Source organism: Ursus americanus, chromosome 11 (genome assembly GCF_024610735.1).
Source record: "Ursus americanus isolate L20-20 chromosome 11, mUrsAme1.1.p, whole genome shotgun sequence".
Lineage (NCBI taxonomy): Eukaryota > Metazoa > Chordata > Mammalia > Carnivora > Ursidae > Ursus > Ursus americanus.
In genome coordinates this window covers 25,025,627-25,046,795 of record NC_142137.1, presented here as the reverse complement: position 1 = coordinate 25,046,795, position 21,169 = coordinate 25,025,627, and the positions used below count along the sequence as shown (strand labels likewise).

Below are 21,169 nucleotides of genomic sequence, written 5' to 3'. Positions count from 1 at the left end.
TCTTTCTTCTTTCTTTCTTTCTTTCTTTCTTTCTTTCTTTCTTTCTTTCTTTCTTTCTTTCTTTCTTTCTTTCTTTCGCAATATCTGCTCACTTCACTTTACCTTGGGGGATCTGTTGTCTTGCAGCCTCAGCCAAAACTGAAACTAAAATGGTTTCATTTTAACATCCTGTCCCAGGAGCCCCCCTTCAACTTTCCTAAAGTGATTATTAAGGAAACTCTTGCCTTGGTTTCTACCGTATTCTCTCCCAAGCTCACCATGCTGGAGGAAGTTCCAGAGTTTTCCTGGGAGAAGTGTCGCTGCCTCACTTCTTCCCTTGACTGAGATGGTTATTTCTACCCAAAAGCTGCTTTCCTTCCTAATTGGCCTGGCTCAGGAAGCAATGACTCGAATTGTCTTCATGAGCCCTTCCCTAGCCCATGGCTGATTTGAAAAAATGAATTGCTCCAAATCACCCAACCTTGTGGACATTGCTGCGCGTGCCCTAGGTGCTGCGGAACCGAGTGCAGTAGGTCTCACGTGTCTGGGAGCCTCAGGGAAAGTGCAAGAAGCAGTAGCCTCTAAGTGGCCTCTTGCCACATGTCTTTCCCACCAGTGTGCCATGGAGCCTAAAATGACACCAGTGGAGAGTTTGCCTTTAGATGGAGACATCGCCTCTTTAGGATTGCCTTGTCAAATTTCCCTTAAAGGGTAACACATCAAATTATTATCACTTCAAATGAAGATTTAGCTTATCACCCCCTTTTCCACTATTGTGGCAAAAAGGGCACGTATAAGAGGGAACGATGGAGGCCTTTGTTGATTGTAGGGTCCAGATCCCTCCAGAGGACCACGTCGTTCCTAAACATGACTGCACAATCTTGAGCTCATTTGTCCAGGTGGTTCTCTGCCCCAGTGCTGCTCGGTTAAAGCTGTAATCTAGTAGGCTTGAGCCACACAGTTGCAGGGTTTGTCAACGCTCATTAGAGCATTTACAGAAGACAGTTAATCAGACGATAAGAAAAGGAAAAACCATGACATGTAAAGAGCTATCAAAGAAACGAGGTTTGTGGTAAAAAAAAAAATGGATGTTTTGGGGGAAGACATCGTTTTCTGATCCGGTATATGACAGCAGGTCACGTGGATTTGTTCTTGGTGGTTCTGGTGGTAGATTTAATTAAACGTAAGGTCTTGCCACTCAAACTCTGATCAGGAGCACCCTCATCAGCTGAGAAAGGCAGAAGTTCAGAGGCTCCCTCCACACTCGCCAACAAGAGACCCCAGGTGTTCTGAAGACACATTATAGTTTGAGAAGCCTGGATTTAAGGACCACTCTGCCAAGTAGAGAGCTTGGCAGCTGGAGAGCCAGGTGAAACTCTTACAAGATAGCTCCCTTAGGGGTCAGGTGGGTTGTATTCGTAAGGAACTTTGAAAAGTCAAAGCCATGGAAGTAGAAGGGGCTGCTTGAATGGTAGTGATCTCCCCGTTACTGGTGACAAGTGCAGATGCCCGCTTGTGAGGGCCATGAGGGGCAACCGGTAACCCAGAGGAGAAGGAGGAGGGGGATGTCACAGCTGGAGGTGGCAGAGGCTAGCTCTGGGCAGCAGGTGCCCCAGGAGCCCCAGCAAGGGCCCCCCGGAGGTGAGAGCGAGGATACCAAGACAGAGCGGCTCACGCTGGAACAGAGAGGGCACCTTCCGCATCCCTTCCTCAGAGCTTTCCTGTGATCTTTCTCCTATGTCTGGGGAAAACCAGACTACCTGCTCAGCTGCCCGAATCCAGTCTGGAAGGTAAAGTTCCTGGCTCGAAATCAGGAACTCCGGTCATTTCCCTTTAATTCTGTTACCTGACAGCCACGTGGTGTGTGTTTTAGGCAGTAGGGCAGCCTGGGTGCTTCAGGGGGATGCAGGCGGAAACATGGCTTTGAAAACGTTTGTGGTTCTATCAGAAGCCATGCGACGATCACAGGAAAATTTTACCTTCCCTTTGAATATTGAAAAGAAAAGCCCTCAATTATAGATAAACGTTAGCCAGTGTTTTCCAAGCTTTAATGTGCTCCGGAGCCAGCTGGCGTCCTGTTAAAGCACAGATGTGGCCGCGGGGCTGGCGCGGGCCAGAGAGGCCTCGTGGAACAGGCGCGCAGGTGGGTCGGCGTTGCTGCGGGTCGGCGGCCACACTTTGAGGGACGAAGCGTGGGCTGGCAGAGTCCTGCTCGCCTAGGGAAATGGAGAATTTATTTCGGGTTTTCAGTAAAATAAGTCTATTTGCACGAGGACGATGCCCTCCTCCCCCCGTACAAGTGTTGCCACCAAAGATGATCCGGTGCCCTTGGAGAGGAGAGGGCGGAGTGGTCAGGCGAGGTGGGAGGTGTGCAAATCCAGGCGAGAAAGAGGAGGTTTGCTGCACTGGTGAGAAGGGTGAAAGAAAGCCAAGAACGACGACAGGCCTTGGACACCTTCCACAGCAGGGTCCCTGCCGTCCTTTAGGCTTCCCCAAATCTCGAGATGTCCCTCTGCTCTCCCAGCCCCTAGTTTACACATCCTCGGTGGCACGTAATTTTGCCTTATATTGCAAGAATCTGGGTCCAGCTCTCATCTCCTCGCTGGATAGACGTGGGGGCAGGGCCGCGTAGTAACCCGGCAGAGCCTGAGAGGTAACGAGTCTGCGGCAGATATTTATGACTTGACTTCTGTGCAACACAACAGAACAAGTCGTCCGCTCACCAAGAGGAGGGGAGATCTCTGGAAACCACAGACGTGATAGCTGAACTCTTCTGCGAGATCTAACTTAGTGATTGGTTTCCTGCCTTTTGAAGTTTTAACACGATGGGAACAAACTGTTTACTTTTTCTCGAGTAGCTTTTTCGATGCACAGATGGTAGGGGTGGGAGATGAAGAAGGACATTTGTTCTTGAAGCTTGATGTTTTCGTCCTTGGCTGGTGGTCTTTGAGCCAGGCACCAGGAAACGAGTGGTGTAACAGATATTCACAGAGTTCTCCATTATGGTTGAACCTATGTCCCCAGCCTGTAGAAATCGAAGCGGCTTCCTTGTTGAACTACAAGTTCATCTAATACGATAGCTCTACAGAGAATGAGTACGCAGGGAAAACCTATCTTTCCGAAAGATTATTTATTTCTAAAAGGAAAGAGAGTTCATCAAGTGCCATGAGTTATATTACATAGAAACATCCATTTAGTCAGTCCACAAACATTTAGTGAGCTTTTCCATTTGGGATGCACTGAGGCCCTCAAGGTCAAGGCCACTTGTTCAGAGCCACACAGGAAGGCTACAGTGGGGAGGAAGCTGAGCCCAGGTCTTCTCTTCTCTGACCCTTTGCTTTCGTCCCAAGCCAGTTGTCGGTAGGGTCCTATTACCCTACACTTGCTGGGGAGGGTGTACATCTGTACCCCCCCACCCCCACCCCAAGCTCAGAAGCCCGACTGCACACAATGGGTGCTCACAAATGACTTGTGGTACGCCTGTGTCATTTCATCTCACAAAGATGTAAAAGAACAGAATAAGCCCCAACCCCCATTGAGCAAAATCTATGCAGAAACTGAACTCCAAGTGCATCAACTCTTTTTTCTCCTCCTGGGTTTCCTATCTTGGCCCCAAGGAGTGTTTCATCCTTGTCCCTGGGCTCTGGGTACATCCTGGCTGGGTGACATCCACAAGACAGGCAGAGCCCATCACTCCAGACACCAGGAGAGACCTCTCATCTTTACAAAACCCACACAGAGTGGCCTGCTCCACCAGCCATTAGGAATAATTTGACCTGGTATTTTATTTTAAAGATGTATTCATTTATTTTGAGAGAGAGAGGGTGTGAGCAAGTGCGTGGGGGGGGCGGGGCAGAGGGAGAGGGAGAGAATCTCAAGCAGGCTGTCCACTGAGCCTGGAGCCTGATGCGGGGCTTGAACTCAGGACCCAGAGATCGTGACCTAAGTGAAATCAAGACGTGGATGCTTAAACAACTGAGCCACCCAGGCGCCCCTTGACCTGGTATTTTAAATAATATGTGGAATGATGGAGGCAACAAACAAACAAACAAACAAATGAAGGAAGGTGTGTTACACCAGATTCCCTTGCAGCCACTCGTCCCCCAGTGCAGGCCAGTGATTGGAGTATCTCAGAGTTGTGCTTGCCCCATCACAGCAGGAGACCATGTGAACAAAATGAGCTGTTCTGTTCTCAAGCCGAGTGTTGGAAAGAGAGTCTTTGGGGAAGAGAACAAAGTATCAGTACCAAGCTCAGGTGTCAAGAATCCTCTGAGAAAGTTTCGATGGAAAGGTTCAAAGAGGAGTGTCCATCAGGCCTGCAGCAAATCCACAGGCCTTCCTATATTTTCAGACAGCTGGGTCCAGGGGAAGCCCAGCCAGAGCTCCTACAGCGTAAGATGGGGAGTGCTTGCCAGGATGGGACCAATCTTAGTTCTGCCCGTGAGCTTCAATATGAGTTCATTTAGGAAAATCTATTTATTGTGTTTCCAATTATGTCATTCATTGAATTATAATATCTGTATATATTTTAAGACACTGAGCTAGGGATGCCTGGCTGGCTCAGGCAGTAGAGTATGTGACTCTTGATCTCAGAGTTGTGAGTTTGAGCCCCGTGTGGGGTGTCGAGATTACTTAAAAAAATAAAATCTAAAAAAATATTGAGCTAAAGGCGAAAAAGATAACCTCATGAAAAAGGCCTGAGTTGCGTGGAGTTTAAAATAGATTTTTTCAATGTTCAGTAATCCTTGAACCTCTTTGCACCGCAAGGCTTATGTTCTCTTTTGAGTCCTATAGCTACTGAGGAAGCACAGGTATTCAATAATTCTTGTTAAATGCATGAATGTTCCCATTAAGCCGTTATATAACACTCTGAGATAAACTTCATCAACTCTCTCCTATCCCTGGGTAGTGTCTGGTTCTCAAACATAAGAAGTAAATCGTCTGCTGAAAAAAATCCCATAAACTTTCTGGCGGAGAATTGAACAGGTCATTCTACGGCAGATACTTCCTAGCTGCGACTGAATGAGTCGTTGGCATTTCCAAACGGACATGCGGAGTCAAGAGAAAAGAAGCAAATGCCCTTTTCCCATCTGTATTAGTTATCTATTGCTGTGTGACAAGTTACCCCAAAACTTAGTGGCTTAAAATAACGTTTATTATCTCAGTTTCTGCGAATCAGGAGTTGAGGTGCAGCTTAACTGGGTCCCCTGGCTCTGGGTCCCACACCAGGCTGCATCTTGACGCTCAGCTAGAAAAAGATTCGCATCCTAGCTTATTCGTGTGCTTGTTGGTTGCCCATGAGCTGTTGGTTTCTTGCCGTATGGGCCTCTCCACAGAGCATCTCACAATAGGGCAGCTTGCTTTACTAGCGTTAGGAATACTGGAAAGTATCATGAGCCATCCTGAAAGGATGTCCGTTTAGAACCAAAACTTACAAGGTGTCCTCTATTCTGGTGACTCCAACATTTTCCTGATTGAGGACCACTTTTAATTTCTCTGAAGTTCTAGAAAGACTAATGTGGGGGCGTTGAGGAAACAGAGCATGACTGCGGAAGGTGCCCCCCTACATACGTCCTCTCCCACCTGTTAGGAGTTACCCTAAGAACCTGGGGTAGAGGTGTGGTAACACTGCAAGACCATATGGAAAGTGTTCTGGAACCTGCTCTCCTCTTGAGACTGGAAGGGCATTCATTATCCCAAACGGCTGACTTTGGGCAAAATTTCCACAGGAGGAAATCAACCCATAGACTTAGAGCAAAGTCTGAGGCAAACCAGGAACACTTGAGAGGGCTGCCGAAGTTCAGGTGTCAGGCAGTAAAATTATGGCTGGTTTCTGTGCATCTCATTAGGGGAGAAAATATATAAATGTACTTAAATGGACCAGAGGGGAGTCATAAGGTTGATTCTGAGGGCTGAGTGATCTGAACTTAGAGACAAGCTTAAAGGGAAAAATCTATACTGGCCAGAGACCAAGTTAATGGAAAATTTAATTGAAGCGAATGAAATGCTAAGCCTCCTAGGTGGTGTGGCCTGGTGCCCTTTGAACCAGGAAGGCTGGGACAGGAGGCCACAGAGGGCCCTGAGGGAAAACGCGGTGAGCTTATCTGAGCAAGAACAAGGGCGGGACTGAGCCTGAGCAAAGAAAGTCCGCAAACCTCCACTAGAGCCTCAGTGACAGGCAGCCTCGAGGGCAGAGAGGAAATCTGCTGATTTCTGCCACAGAGGAGTCCTTTGAGGTCCTCTGCCTCCCACAGCAGCACTGAGCACGTGCTGGGCACCCCGGAGCGTGCGGCCGCCCACGGTAGGAAACGATGGCCCCTCCACAGGGGAAGGGCAGCCCTACTGGGGACCTGCTATTGTTTCCCGGGGTCTCCTCCCTCCTGCCCCCTTCTGCTTCTCTCCTCGCAGGTCTCTCTCTGCTGCGCAGAGCTCACTGGCTGCACCCCCTAGGGGGTGGCACCTGGCGGGGCATCGGGAAATAGTCCTTCCCCAGCTCTTGGAGCAGCAGTGTATGGGGCCCACGGTGCTACTTCCTTTCCGAATCTGGGTCTCAGAGCTGGGATCTGGGGAGCTGCCCTCTCTTCAAGGAGCCGAGCCAGGCTGTTCACACACGGAGCACTCTGGACACTGATCCAGTGGTTTGCCTTCCTTGCCAGCCTGGGCAGGGTTGTGTGGCACGCTGGCCTGGGCAGACTGGCTGGCAATCGATCCAGAGAAAGGCAGTGGCTCCCAGCCAGGGGGAAGGTGGCTGTGATGATTAGAGAAAGGGTTCACTGTGTGCCGCAGCTGTTCCTTCAATTGAGAAGTTATGACTGATGTGGGGAAATAAGGTGGGGAGTGGAGGGTGTGTGTGTGTGTGTGTGTGTGTGTGTGTGTGTGTGTGCGCGCGCGCGCCTCCGTGAAAGAGGGGGTGGAAAGAACTGTGTGTACTGAAAAAGAATAGTTTCTAAGACTCTGGAATTTGGGGGTTATTATTGCATGAATAGGTATTATTTGAGAATAATTTTGCAGATGGCGGTATTGTTGCTTTTCAGGGCTTCATTTGGTTAAAGAACCCAAGAAAAGTGCCAGCTCCACTTTTTTGATACAATAAACAGGCCAAGTTCACTTAACTGTGAGCAGTTCGGTCTTGTGTCCTAAATGCCAGCGGGTCAACCCCAGCCTGAGCTAAAACTCCATCAGGAGTGTCTGCACTTTTATACATGTGAGCCCTTTGTCCTCTCTCTGCTGCTCTCGCTGCCTTGGCACTTTCTCTCTCCGCTCCTGGCTTTCTTCTTCCTGTCCCTCTGTCTCTTCTTGCTTCTCTTCAGACCTTCTCTACATCTCAGGTGCTCTTGCCTGACCCTCCCGAGCTGCCGCAGGAGTGGGGCTGTGTGGGACAGGCGACCTGGAAGACTCTGCAGAGGTGAGGGAGGAGGGGTCGCCCACCCATGCCTGACTCTCCAGTTTGTTTCCCAGACAGGGAGGCTTAGACACAGTTCAAATTCAGAAGCAAATGGCTATCCCTTGAGGCTCGAGTGGGTTTGAACCCTTCCAGAGTGTTCTTTGGCTTCACTAATGGGCAGGCTTTCTATATAGCGACTGGGGGAACACGTAGTTCACAGATCAGCAAGGGTGGAAAAGGAACATCAGGCTCTCCTAAAGTTCCCAAGACATTAAACCCCAAAACACGGCGGACGCCTTGGGTGGTGCCCTTGCTGTGTTTGCCTTTCTATTCAAGCCTGCTCCTGCGATAGGACAAGGGCAGATGATTCCTTTTCCTGGAGGAAAGATGTAATGATTTTCCAAGCAGCAGCCTTTGTCTCGTGGATAGAGGCAGGTTAGAGAAGAGAGTGCAGAAGACCCCTCTCCCTTATCCCACTTTGCTGAGCTGATGTTCTCCACAGAGATCACATGGCCTTCAATGGAGGCTGGGTTGGATCCTCGTGTTTAATGAATGAGAGGTGCCAGGGTGACAAGCTCACTGCAGATGAGAAGCGATTTTCTAAGAATCAGGGAGAAAGGAGCGGGAGCGTCTTAACCTGCCAGTCCTGCGGGTGGCCGTGAGTCTGCGGGCAGGACTTGAATCTGCGGGGGCGCTCGTGCGGGCGATCCCAGGGCTGCTGGCCCCATCTGCTGTTCACTCACCAGGCAGCCGCAAAACCGCAGAGAAGCGTCAGGTTCGGATTTGGTCCTTCTTTTTACAGACTTGAAATAATGGTTTTAGGAAACCAACAATCCATGCGTCACACGATGACAGTCTTAGTTACTAAGAGTTCCGCATACCCACAATTTCTCTCCCTGTATGTTGATGACCTCATAGTTTTGAATAGTATAAAGGCAATGTATCCAGCAGTCATCCTTTCAACTAAAGCAAGAGGAATTGGGTTAGATGTAAGCAGGAACTTTTAGACAATGAGATTTGCAGTACCATGAGCTAATTGTGAGGGGGATTGTAAAATCTCTTGCAGGAAGCTTTTAAATAAGAGGCTCATTTATTTTCCTTATTTACCACCCAGCCTGAAAGAGGGGTTGGTACTAACTCAGTGCTTTCCAGTGTTAGTACACCACCTTTCACAATTTTTGCTGTGTCCATATAACAATTGTAAAAGTGTTTACTCAAGATATTCCTTTAAACACATTCATTTCTTTTAACTGTAGCTGTTAGTCACTTTTTATATCGTATCAGTGAAATCATAGTTTGATGGGCTAATTATATTTTATTGCTATACACTAAAATACATGACTATAAAAAATAATGTTCACCTGTTGCTGTGAAAAAGATACATGTACAAGAAGATACATGTTCAAGTCCTAACTTTCAGTGCCTGTGAATAGAACTTTCTTTAGAAATAGGGTCTTTTGGGGATCTTGAGTGGCTCAGATGGTTAAGCATCCGACTCTTGATTTCGGCTCAGGTCACGATCTTGGGGTCGTGGGATAGAGCTCCATGTTGGGCTCTGCACCCAGCAGGGAGCCTGCTTAAGATTTTCTCTCTCCTTCTGCTCCCCACCCCACTCTCTCTCTCTAAAAGAAAGAAAGCAAGAAAGCAAGCAAGCAAGAAAGAAGGTGTTTGCAGGTGTAATCAAGATGAGGTCATACTGGACTAGGGGCCCGAATCCAATGACTGATGTCTTCCTAACACATTTGAACACAGACACAGAGGCACAGGAAAGATGCCATGTGACAATAGAGGCAGATAGGAGGGATCTATCCACAGTGAAAGATCATTGGCTACCACCAGCAACTAGGCAGAGACAAGGAAGAATACTACCCTTGAGCCTTAAGAAAGAACATAGCCCTGGGGCACCTGGGTGGCACAGTCAGTAAGCACCCAACTCTTGGTTTCGGCTCAGGTTGTGAGATCGAGCCCCACATTGGGCTCCACGCTCAGTGTGGAATCTGCTTGAATTTCTCTCTCCTTCTGTTCTTCCCCCCACTCTCTCTCTCCAAAATAAATAATAAATAAATCTAAAAAGAAAAAAAAAAGAAAGAAGAAAGAAGGAAAGAACGTGGCCCTGCCGACACCTTGATTTCATACGTGTAGCCTCCAGAACTATGAGAGAATGCATTTCTCCTGTTCTAGGCCACTAAGTTTATGGTATTTTCTGTAGCCTTAGGAAATGAATACACCAAAGTCCCACCTAAAATCGTGCACTGACCCACCAATGGGACACACCTAACACTTGGGGAAATGCTGGGCTGGTTGTTCTGTGCAGGCCCTTTTCAGTCCTGTGGGTGAATGATGATGGCCTGCATTGTATCAGTCATTTGTACCCTTCGGTATGATGTGAGTGTCAGCACCCCTATTTATAAAGGTGAGGAAAAGACTGTTTTCACCAGGTTTGTGCAGCTGTGTCTCATCAATTCTGAACGGCACCCTAGTGTGTGCACCTGAACCCGCTGCTCACTCCCAGGCTTCCTGGGAGCTACAGGCTGTGCAGAGCCGCGGTGGGGGGCTTGCGGATCTGTCTCCATGGTTGTTCACCCGCTGCTTCTGGAATAACTGGTGCATCCTGTGCTGGGGCTATTGCCTGATGGTCTCTCAAGTCGGCTTTACTTTTTGATGAATTCGTTTGGATCCTAGCCCAGAAGCTGGCTTTTATTACCTTTGATCTCAGCCATGGTCGTCAGCAGTTTTTAAACCAATAAAGTCCATGTTCCCTTGTTCCCATTTCTGCACGGCGTCGTAGGAGGACGATCTTTCATCCGCATCTGTATTTTCCAGCTATAGTGCAGATTGGAGAATTATCTGCATTCTCGACCTTACTACTATCAGAACTACATAGACATATTTAATCTTGATTTAAAATATTTAATATCCAAAATAAAATCTTTTGTATCATTGTTTATCATGCATCTACATGAAGAATTTATATATGGACCTTTATAATCTGAATTGTAATGCATATTCTGTGTAATGGCTAACAGTGGCCCAAATGTCTACTCAATAAGTATTTATTGAGTGCCTTCTGTATGCCGGACACTATGAGTAGCTTCCTCACATATACCAAGGCACCTGCCACTAGGGACACAGAAAGGATTAGTATATCAGATACTGAGAACTTTCCAATAAAAGGAACACAACGACAGCCTTACTGCTAACTGGCTTAGAATGGAGCTAGCCCATGGTAGGTGCTTGGTGTTTGTCTTCCTCTTTCTCGCTCCATTCAGGAGGCAGCCTTGTAGGTAGCTCTGTAGCCTGGTCCTTTTAGAGTCGTCCTACTGGGGTCTTCTGATTCAGACGGAAGAGATGAGTCGAGGTCATCAAGGTGAAGGTGTGGCGTTCCAGGTTCCTGAAGACATCTGGCAGCACTCCCCGGGCCACGACGCAGGAAGCACAGAGCATGCGTATACTGAGGCTGCTCAGCTTACTCGTGTCGTGGTGGCCAAAGCAGCATTGGCCACACTTGCCCATATAACAACACTCTTGAGAACGTGTTCACACCTAACACCAGGCTTCTGCAATGAGTTGTTTAAACAGCTTTATTGAGCTGTGATTCGTATGTCATACAAGAGTGCAACACACTGGTTTCTAGTATGGTCACAGAAATGTGCAGCCACAATAGTAGAACACTTTCAATACCTCAAAAAGCAATGCCCTTTAGCTAGCTCCCTCTCCCCCTCCCCCCGCACCCCTGCCGTCAGCAACCGCTAATCTACTTTCTGTCTCTATAGAGTTGCCGATCCTGGACATTTCATATAAGCGGAATCACTTCATCCGTGGCCTTTTGTGACCGGCTTCTTTCACTTAGCAGAATATTTCAAGGCTCATTCATGCTGTGGCAGTATCAGTATTCATTTCTTTTCATGCCCGAGTAATATTCCATTGTGTGGATGTGCCTCCTTTTGTGGACGCATTCATCAGCTGATTGCCTTTGGGGTTATTTCCACCTTTGGGCTATTATGAATAGTGCTTCTGTAATTGTTCATGTACCAGTTTTTGTGTGGACCTATATGTTCATTTCTCTTGGGTAGATACCTAGGAGTGGAATTGCTGGGTCATAGAGTGATTCCAGTTTGAACCATTTGAGGAAGAGCCAAACTGTTATCCAAAGAGTTTGCACCATTTTACATTAGGGTTCCAGTCTCTCTACAGCATTATCGACGTGTGTTATTATCTGACTTTTTATTATAACCGTCCTAGTGAGTGGGAAGTTATACTTCTTTGTGGTTTTGATTTGCGTTCCCCAATGACTAATGATGGGGAACATGTTTTCGTGTGTTTATTGGCCATTTGTATATCCTCTTTGGAGAAAGGTCTAGTCAAGTCCGTTGCCCATCTTTAAATTAGGTTGTCTTTTTATTATTGAGTTACTCTGGAAACAAGTCCCTGATGACATATATGATTTGCAAGTATTTTCTCCCATTCCGTGGGTAATCTTTTCACTTTTGTGATGCTATCTTTCAAAGCACAGAAGTTTTACATTTTGATAAAGTCCGCTTTACCTAATTTTTCTTGGGTTGCTCATGCTTTTGGCGCCAAATATAAGAATATCTTGCCAAATCCAAGGTCGTGAAGATTTATTCTTGTTTCCTTCTAAGAGTTTTGTAACTTTTTGCTCTTACATTTAGGTCTTTGGCCCGTATTGAGTGAATTTTTGCATATGGTATGAAGTAAGGGTCCAATGACACCCAGTTCTCCAACACCAGTTGTTGAAAAGATGTTTCTTTCCCCACGGAATGATTTTGGCACCTTGTGGAGAATTAGCGGAACATAGACACATCAGTTTATTTTTGAACTCTCGATTCTATTCCATTGATCTGCATGCCTATTCTTATTCCAATATCACACTGTCTTCATTATTGTTACTTTGTAGTCAGCTTTGGAATTGGGAAGTGTGAAGGCTCTATTTTGTTCTTTTCTCATGATTGTTTTGGTTCATTTTGGTCGCTTGAAAATCACAAGAGTTTTAGAATCAGCTTGTCAATTTCTATGAAGAAGTCAGCTGAGATACTGACAACAGTTACATTGACTCTGTGGATCAATTTAGGGAGTATTGCCATCTAAACAAATTCAGTCTTTTGATTCATGAACATGGGATTTTCCCCCATTTATTTAGAGCTTTACTTTCTTTCAACAGTGTTTTGCAGTTTTCAGTTTTACACTTCTTTTGTTAAATTTATTCCTCCACTTTTTATTCTATTTAATGCTATTATAAATGAAATTGTTTTCTTTTTTTTCTTTTTTTTTTAAAGATTTTATTTATTTATTTGACAGAGAGAGACAGCCAGTGAGAGAGAGAACACAAGCAGGGGGAGTGGGAGAGGAAGAAGCAGGCTTCCCAGTGGAGCAGGGAGCCCGATGCAGGACTTGATCCCAGGACCCTGGGATCATGCCCTGGGCCGAAGGCAGACGCTTAATGACTGAGCCACCCAGGCGCCCCTGAAATTGTTTTCTTAACTTCATTTTCAGATTCTTTAATCTGAAGCACAGTTGATATTTATATATTGATCTTGCATCCCGCACCCTTGCTAAACTCATTTATTAGTTCCAATAATGCTTTAATGGATTCTTTAGGATTTTCTACATATGAGAGATAGTTTTATTTCTTCCTCCCCATCTTGATGCCTTTTCTTTCATTTTCTTACCTAATTGCCCTGGCTGGAACTTCCAGTAAAATGTTGAATAGAAGGGGTGAGAATAAGCATTCTTGTCTTTTTCTTGATCTTAGGAGGAAAGCATCCAGTCTTTCACCCTCACTATGGTGTTAGCTGTAGGTTTTTTGTAGATGCCCTTTCTCCAGTTGAGAAAGCTCCCTTCTATTCCTAGTGTGTTGAGTGTTTTTTTGACTGTTAAACCAACCTTGCTTTCCTGGGATAAATCCTACTTGGTCACAGTGTATAAGTCATGCTATATGTCACTGGATTTGATCTGCTACCATTTTGTTGAGGATATTTGCATCCGTATTCATAGGAAATATTTATCTGTAGTTTTCTATTCTTGAGATGCTTTTGTCTGGTTTTGGTGTCAGGGTAATAGTGGCCTCATAGAATGGGTTGGGAAGTATCCCTTCCTTATATTAGTTTGCTTATAAAGAATTGGTTTTAATTTTTCTTTAAATGCTCGGTAGAATCCACTCATGAAAACGTCTGGGCCTGGGATTTCTTTGTGAGTAGTTTTTGATTACTAATTCATTCTCTTTACTTGTTATAGGTCTATTTTTGTTTTTTTAGTCAGTTTTGGTAATTTGCTCGTTTCTTCTAAGTTACCTAATTTATTGGCATATGATTGTCCATAATAATCCTTAATGATCCATTTTGTTTCTATAAGGTTGGTAGTAATGTCATCTCTTTCATTTCCGATTCTAGTAATTTAACTCTTTTCTTTTTTCCTAGGCCAATCTAACTAAAGTTTGTCAGTTTTGTTGATTTTTTTCAAAAGGTCAGCTTTGGTTGCATTGATTTTCCCCATTGTTTTTCTAGTCTTTACTTAATTTCTGCTTTAATCTTTATTTCCTTCCTTCTGCTTGTTTCAGGTATAGTTTGTCATGTCCCGTCCCCCCCCCCCCCCCCCCCCCCCCCCCCCCCCCCCGGCACTATCTTATCCTGAAAGATTAGGTTATCAATTTGAGATCTTTCCTCTTTTTAAATGTAAGTATTTACAGCTATAAATTTTGCTCTAGGCACTGCTTTGGTGACATCCCATAAGCAATGGCTTTTATTTCCAGGCAAGTTCCATATTTATCCCCAATCTGTGAGAATAATTGCTAGCTTCCCTAATAAAATCAAGTCTTAATCTTTCAATATCTACATTAAAGGAGGAATTCATACATGAAGAAGACATCTGGACTTTGTGGCCTCAGATGTGTTTCCCCATCGTCAGCCCTGAAGGGTCCATCGGGTTTGTTACTCTAGCACATTCTCTTTGTGGATATCAAGATCGTACCGTATGTGGTACAGACATGATGATTGATGGGACTAGGCACATATGATATAGTCTGGGATGGGAGGGACTGAAGAGAAGGAATTCCTAGGATATTTTCCTTCCTCTTTCTATCCCTATAATTCCCCTGAACTTTGTCCTTAAAAATAAAACAAAACACCCACACCTTTTGGTCCTAGGTATAGGTCACAGACAGAGTTCAACAGGCTGAGATTGAGCTTTAAAAGTGTAAAAAGTCATGGTTTATTTGGGCAAAGGGGAGCTGATGATGAGGTTGGCTGACTTTTCAGGTCCTTTACTGCCCCTACACTTTTGATTGGCTCTTTATCTCTCTTCTGCAGGTGATAGGGAGGACCATGGGGTTGACCAGATCAGCATTTGTGTCCCCAGTTTATTAGCTTTGGAGGAGGGGCAGTACCTTCATGCATTCTGAAAGTGTGGGGAGGAAGCACCATTTCTCCTGTGTCACCACCCAGGTCAAATTGTTTCTTTAACTCAGGGACATTGTGACTCCTGCTTGATCTCTCTAAAGGGCCAGGTGAAGAGGACAGTGTTGGTGGACAAAGAGAAAAGAAAGCAGGGAGATTCAGACAAGCTGGTAGAGACTGCTTGAGGGGCAACACCATGGAAGGAGAAAGACCTTTGAATTTTACTTCCAAGTCATAGATAACCAAAATAATCACTTTTCCCTCTGAACACAGAGGGGCACGTCTCCCATCCTTACTATAATATGCTTTGTTGGTGAGGCAAGTGTCTTGGTCTGTTGAGGGGTGAACTATTTGGGATTATGATGTGGGGTCCATTCTTCCCCATCTCTCATCCCCACAGATAGTGGCACCCGTGCTGCTGGGGAAACATTTGTCAAGACTGTCAGATAGCCTCTTGACTTGCTCTCTGATCTCTGCTTCTCTGTCCTGCCTTCTTGCTTAGCAAAAACAGTTACCACTGAGGAGTGCCTGGCGAACCCCATAGGCATGAACCGCTACAGCGTGGACCCCTCCGCCTCCGCCTTTAGCCACAGGGGCTCCCTGCCCACCTCCTCCTCGCTGTACTGCAAGAGGCAGAACTCTGGAGATGGCCATCTCGGGGGAGGCCTGGCCACCACTGCCAGTGGTCTCCGTTCCAGCCCCATGTCCTCTGGAGGCCCCTTGGCACCTGGGCTGAGGCCCCCAGGCTCCAGCCCCAAGAGAAACGGGCCCTCTCTTGAAGGAAACAGATGTGGTAATGTAATGCATGCTCTGGCCTCCCCCTGTTTGAACCTCCTCGGCCCTTGCTCTGGGATCACTGCATGTAGGGGTACGGGGGTGGGGTGGGGGGGAACCGTGCTGTCTGAACATGGGAACACTGGGAAATTAGAAGCTCTTTCATGGGTTTTTGTTATTCTTAAAGGCAGCTAACTTCAACCTTTGACCACAGTAAAGGAAGTGGTATATTAGAGTAGGCTAGGCTGTAGGAGTAAGCCGACTCCAAAATGTACAGTAGCTCAAATGCAATAGAAATTTATCTTTTGTTCAAGAGTTCAAGGTGGGCGCTCTCAGTTGGTAGATACATCCCAATTCAGGGACTTAGGCTTTGTCCATTTTGGGGCCCTGCTATCCCCTGTGGCCTCCATGTCCCCAACACCTAGCGGGTAGAAAGGGAAAGAGTAAGCAGGGAGGGCGCACACTCTTCCCTAGAGCCTGGATGATGCACTTCACTTCCACTAGCATTTCACTGGCAAGAGCTGGCCATTTTGCCACACTTAACTCTGAGGGAATCTGAAAGGTGTTGATCGATTCTGTGCCAGGGAAAAGAGGAACGAGATGTCAGTAAAGCATCTTCTCTTGCATAGTGGGTGACATTTGCAGGATACAAATACATGGGCAGAACCAGAGTTAAATATTTCCACAGTGCTGGTTGTAATACCACCTCTGTCTCACCCATTTCGGGATTCAATGCATGAAAATGCTCTCATTCTGGGGATAGCTTGGTATTCATTGTGAATTATGTTTTTTTTTTAAATCATTTTCAAGCTTCAGTATTGCGTTAATGAACAAATGTTGTAGAGCATAGTAGATAGTCACATGGACTGTTGAGCCAGACATAATGGGCTAGAATCCTGGACCTACCACTTCCTGACCGTATGACCTTTTGCAAGTCTGAACTGCTCTGTGCCTCAGTTTCCTCACCTGTAAAATGGAATGATAACAGTAGCATCTACTTCATAGGTTTGTTGGGAGGATTAAATAAGTTCATATGTGTATTTAGTATAAGACCGAGGATATGGCAAGAGCCCAATGTACATTAGCAGTCACAGATCATGTGAGCACACCTCTCAGCAGATCACAGCCCAGCAGCTCTGCACCTGAAAACTGCTGAAGAGAGGAGGCCCCATGCCGAGGAGTCAGGGAGTCTTCATCTTGCCTCTCTGGAGCCTCCCAGTGGGTTGGCTGTCTTCTCTGGCAAACCACATTTTTGTTCTGAGCCTTGGATCTCTCTACCAGTAGCCCTGAGAAGCCACAGTGGTGAGCTATTTTGTATGATTGATCCAACATCCTCCAGATGCTCCCCTCAAGGTCCTCCCCTGTCCCACACAAGCCTCTCCTGGCTGAGGATAGAAAGGTGGACAGGAAGCACTGGCGGGAAAGGCAGTTCTGAGGGGCAGAGCACAAAACTCCTCAGCCATGGGGGCTCTAGCCAAATGTAGAGGCACCCTGCAGACTACTCCCCAATATTGTCACATAGAGTCATCAGCCAGGCAGAAGATTTGAGTGGGCAGAGCCCATTTTCCAAAGAGGAGAGACATTGTTCCACCTGATTATTAAGAACAAGAGAAGAGAAAAAGATCTGGAATAAATCAACATCTTGAAATAAATGAGGGGGCCCAGTTTTTCCTAGGCTTATCCCCAGAGTTTGTGTAACATCTGGGTAGAGTAGTTCAGCAAATATTCATTATCTCTGTGCCCCTATCATGATGCCAGTGCCTTCATGTTGCCCCTGCTTGTCAAAACCCTCATCTTGGTGTCCCTCTGCCCTTCACACGTCTCTTCCTTTCAACCTCTTCTCCTCAACCCAATTCCCATTTTCTCAGGACAGTGATCATAGGACATCACCTGATTGAATTGACTCATAATCCTAAGAGCGTTAAGACTTTTTCAAAAGGAGATATTTACTCTCTCTTCCATTCAAGTTCATGGAGTATCAGGCCTTCCCTAGGTCCCACACGTAGGATTCAAGCAGTAAGAAGAAGGCATGATTTTGATGAAGAGAACTTCTATCACTAGCTGAAGAAAAGTCTGCTCCATCCCAGTCTATGTGGTGGCCCTAGATGAAGGGAATCTTGGACCCCTGAAAGGGATCTCAAGGTAGCTTCCCTCCACTAGTCCCTTGTTGCCTCTTTGTAGAGGAGCCCTGGGATATCCTCCCATCCCAGCTTCAACAACCCTCTTGTCCTTCATTTTCATCTCCACCCCAGCCAGCCCTTTGTTATCCTGGAATGACACCCTGATTAGCTATCTGAGGAGTCTGCCTTGAGGAAAGGCCCAGACCCTCCCCAGGAATCAGCTCTGAGAGAGCCCTCTCTGTTAGAGCTCTGGCTGCTCCCTGGGAGAGCCCCACTCACTCAGAACTTCTTTCTCTTAGGATCTTGGGTAAAATCAGAGAGATGGAGCCCATCAGTGCCCGCTACCTTCCACTCCAAGCAAATCACTAACTGTATCCTGAATACTGACTGTCTCTTAAACAACTTAGAAATATTAGTGAGAACTTTGATACCCGGCAAATTAGAGTTGTTCATAATTAGCAGGACCCCTTTGGGCTGTGGGATATTCAAAAATCACGCAACCACCCAGCTTCCTCAGAGTAAAGCTGATGCAGGGTGTAGCAGCTGAAGTTCATTGTTGAGCCTCTGTGTTACACTGAAGAAAAATAAAATTATTCACCCTTTGTAGGTACATTAACTCTCGAATGCTCCAAAGATTCTTTTAACCAGTGTGCTAAATGGAACCACAGATACCAGAAAGCCAGCCAGCTATGCTCATTCTAGCGTTATGGTGGAGAAAAGGCGGGGGGCGGGGAGAATAAGGGGACAGAGGGCAGTGCCGACCTCACTGAAAGAGGTTTCTGCTTTGCTTACGTCTCATTGGCCAGAACATAGTCATGTAGCCACCAGCTGCAAGGGAAACTGGGAAATATGGTTTCATTCTAAGCAACCATGATCCCAGCTAGAAATCGGGGATTCCGTTACAAGGGAAGAAGTGGAAAAAAGATATTGGGGAGGCAACCGACAGTCTCAACCATAACTCCCAATTAGAAAAGTTCGTTCCCTCAATTTCCTTCTGTAGCACTTTGTTCCCTCATCTCTAGTACTTCCTCCTTCCTGTCCCATAGTAGGAATGAGACCCTCAGCTTTGTGAAGTCCCTTGCTCATCTCTGAGTCCTCCACAGTCCCAGAAAAGGGGCTGCTTGTTTGAGGCATTTACTAAATAGCTATTTATTGAGCACCTGCTATGAGCCAGGCACTTTCCATACAGTATTTATGACTTTTATAATTTAGTGTTATAGTATGTGTATATTATTACAGTGGGTATTATTGTATATAATGTACAGATAAAGAAAGTGAGGATCAAGATAAGGTCATTCAAGTGTTGAGCCAGGATTTGACTTTAACTGGTTCCAAAGCCTGAGTCTTTCAAAACTACCCCAGGGATTTTCAAACTATGTTCAGTGGGCTTCAGGGGGTCCCTCTGAAATTCTAGGGGCTAGGGACAGGACTCCAACACCCCATCCTCTTTAGCCAGGTCCTCTGCACATTTGCAGAGTGGGGTTCTGCATATGCTTTGCTCGAACCAAGTTTGCACAGTTAAACACATTTGGAACCCACAGAGACAAGCCATGCTGAATTGAGTGGCAGTGTATTAAAGTAGGAGAGAAAACCGTTGGCTTCCTTGCCCGTTTATCACCTGGCTGCCAGTCTGGGCCCTCGCTGCGGGCCCTCTGGTGGCTTAGTAAGTTTTCCCTCTGCCCAAGGAACTGCTCCGTATTGCTCTGGAATTGCATTCCAAGTAAGTAGTTGGTGTTAAGAAACGGTACCTCTTTAGGAAGTTTTGACCCAAGTCATAAACCCTAGAAGGGACCTAAAAATGGATTTTCCCCTGTGGTGCTAATCAAGATAGTTTAAAACTACAGAAGCCAGAAAACTGCATGGGGCTGCAGGCAGGAAGGTAGGGATGGACGACATGACAAACTTCTCTGCCTTCTCTCTCCTGTGAGCATTTTCCCTGGCCTCCTGCTGTCTTGATATATCATACCTGTGGCCTCTTCCAGTGGCTCTGAGGGGATGTATTCATAGGACACATTTCCCTGGTTTTTCCTGACACTTGGGTTAAAATTCAAGAGCTCTTCCCCATCTCTCATCCAAGATATAAGCACCAAGAACTATAAAGTTTTGGATAAAAAAAGCTTCCTGACTTTTGCATTAAATAGGCCATATGCTATAGAATTCCCAACCACAATTAGGTCCAAGCTTCAGAATCAAGAAACAAAGTCAATATGACATTGTTATTACCACCCAAATGCTTCCCCATGGATTAGAGTTTGCTTCATTGGGTGAAGTGTTGGGTGATGGACAGAGGCCACCCACTCAGAAAAAGGAGAATGGGGCCCACGCTGCATGTGAAGGAGTTGAAGTGAGCGAAGGCATGGCGAGGGCTTATTCATTCTGGGGAAAGAAGAGAGTTTGTGCAGAAATGCTGAGGGAAATCACACTGGGAGATTTGGGGTCCTTGTCAGACTGATTGGGCTTCAGTCCGTGGGAGCCAGATGTTTCTGAAGAGGAAAGTAAGTTGATGGCCATGGACTTCAGGAAGACAAATCTATTGGCCATTATAGAATGACATATAATAACAATTAGAAGAATAGCTACTGCCTTTTGATGAATTCTTACTGTTAAATGCTTCACATTATCGCATTTAATCCTCACAACAAGGTAGATGTTTGACAGGTGAGGCAACTAAGACTCGGAGAGATTTTGCTCAGCCAGCAGGTACTATGCTGGGGGCTCCTCTCAGGTCTAAGGATGGAGCTGTGAGCAAGACATATGGGGGGCCTGCTCCCTGACAGTGTGCAATTCCACAGAGACAAACGTTGACAGTATTGCACAAAGTTAATGACAACTGCGACTACTGCTTCAAAGGAAAAGTGTGGAAGCTCTGAGTCAGCTAGGGAGGGGTCACGGAGCCTTCTCCAGGGAGGTGGGAAAGGCTTCCCTGAGAAGTGACAGTGGAGCCAGCTGGACAGGAGTTGACGGGGGAGAGACGGTGGGGAGGAGTGGCTGGAAGCTTCCAGGCAGAGGTCAAATTGCTTGCCCAGAGGTCACAGTGTCTGTGGTGGTAAAAGAAGGAGCCAGCCCAGTTTGGCCTCACTTCAGGCCTGTGGTCTCTCCTTGTCTCTAGGGGCACCCTCTCTTCTCATACAGCACATCAGCTGGTCTTGAGGGACGCCTGAAGTGGCTCAGTCGGTTAAGCATTGGATTCTTGGTTTCAGCTCAGGTCCTGATCTCCTGATCGGGAAGTCAGGAGATCGAGCCCTGTGTCAAGCCCTGCATGTCTCTGGCTCCCTGCTCAGTGAGAGTTGGCTGCCCCTCTGCCCCTCTCCCCACTCGCACACACTCTTTCTCTAAAATAAATAAATAAATCTTTGGAGGGGGGAAAAAAGAAAAACCTGACTTAAATTTGAGGATTGGTCAGGCTCTCTTCTATGTCCTATCTTTCTTATCTCATGGAGTCCTGAAAATTCTTACAATAGAAATAAAGAAAAACAACACCATTTTAAACTACCCGATGTTGC

At 46.2% G+C, this 21,169-nt stretch overlaps 1 protein-coding gene across 2 annotated transcripts in view; it reads left to right on the top strand.

Moving 5' to 3' along the window:
* SCML4 (Scm polycomb group protein like 4) overlaps positions 1-21,169 on the top strand; it is a 109,750-nt gene that overhangs the window by 77,957 nt on the left and 10,624 nt on the right. The window contains exons 1-2 of one of the 2 annotated variants that reach the window (XM_045806952.2): positions 5,750-6,280; positions 15,275-15,565. In XM_045806952.2, coding sequence (XP_045662908.2) covers positions 15,319-15,565 — 247 coding nt within the window. In that variant the 5' untranslated portion in view covers positions 5,750-6,280; positions 15,275-15,318. Of the gene's footprint in view, positions 1-5,749; positions 6,281-15,274; positions 15,566-21,169 lie in introns of those variants that run through there. The other variant, XM_045806949.2, reaches the window with a different exon arrangement.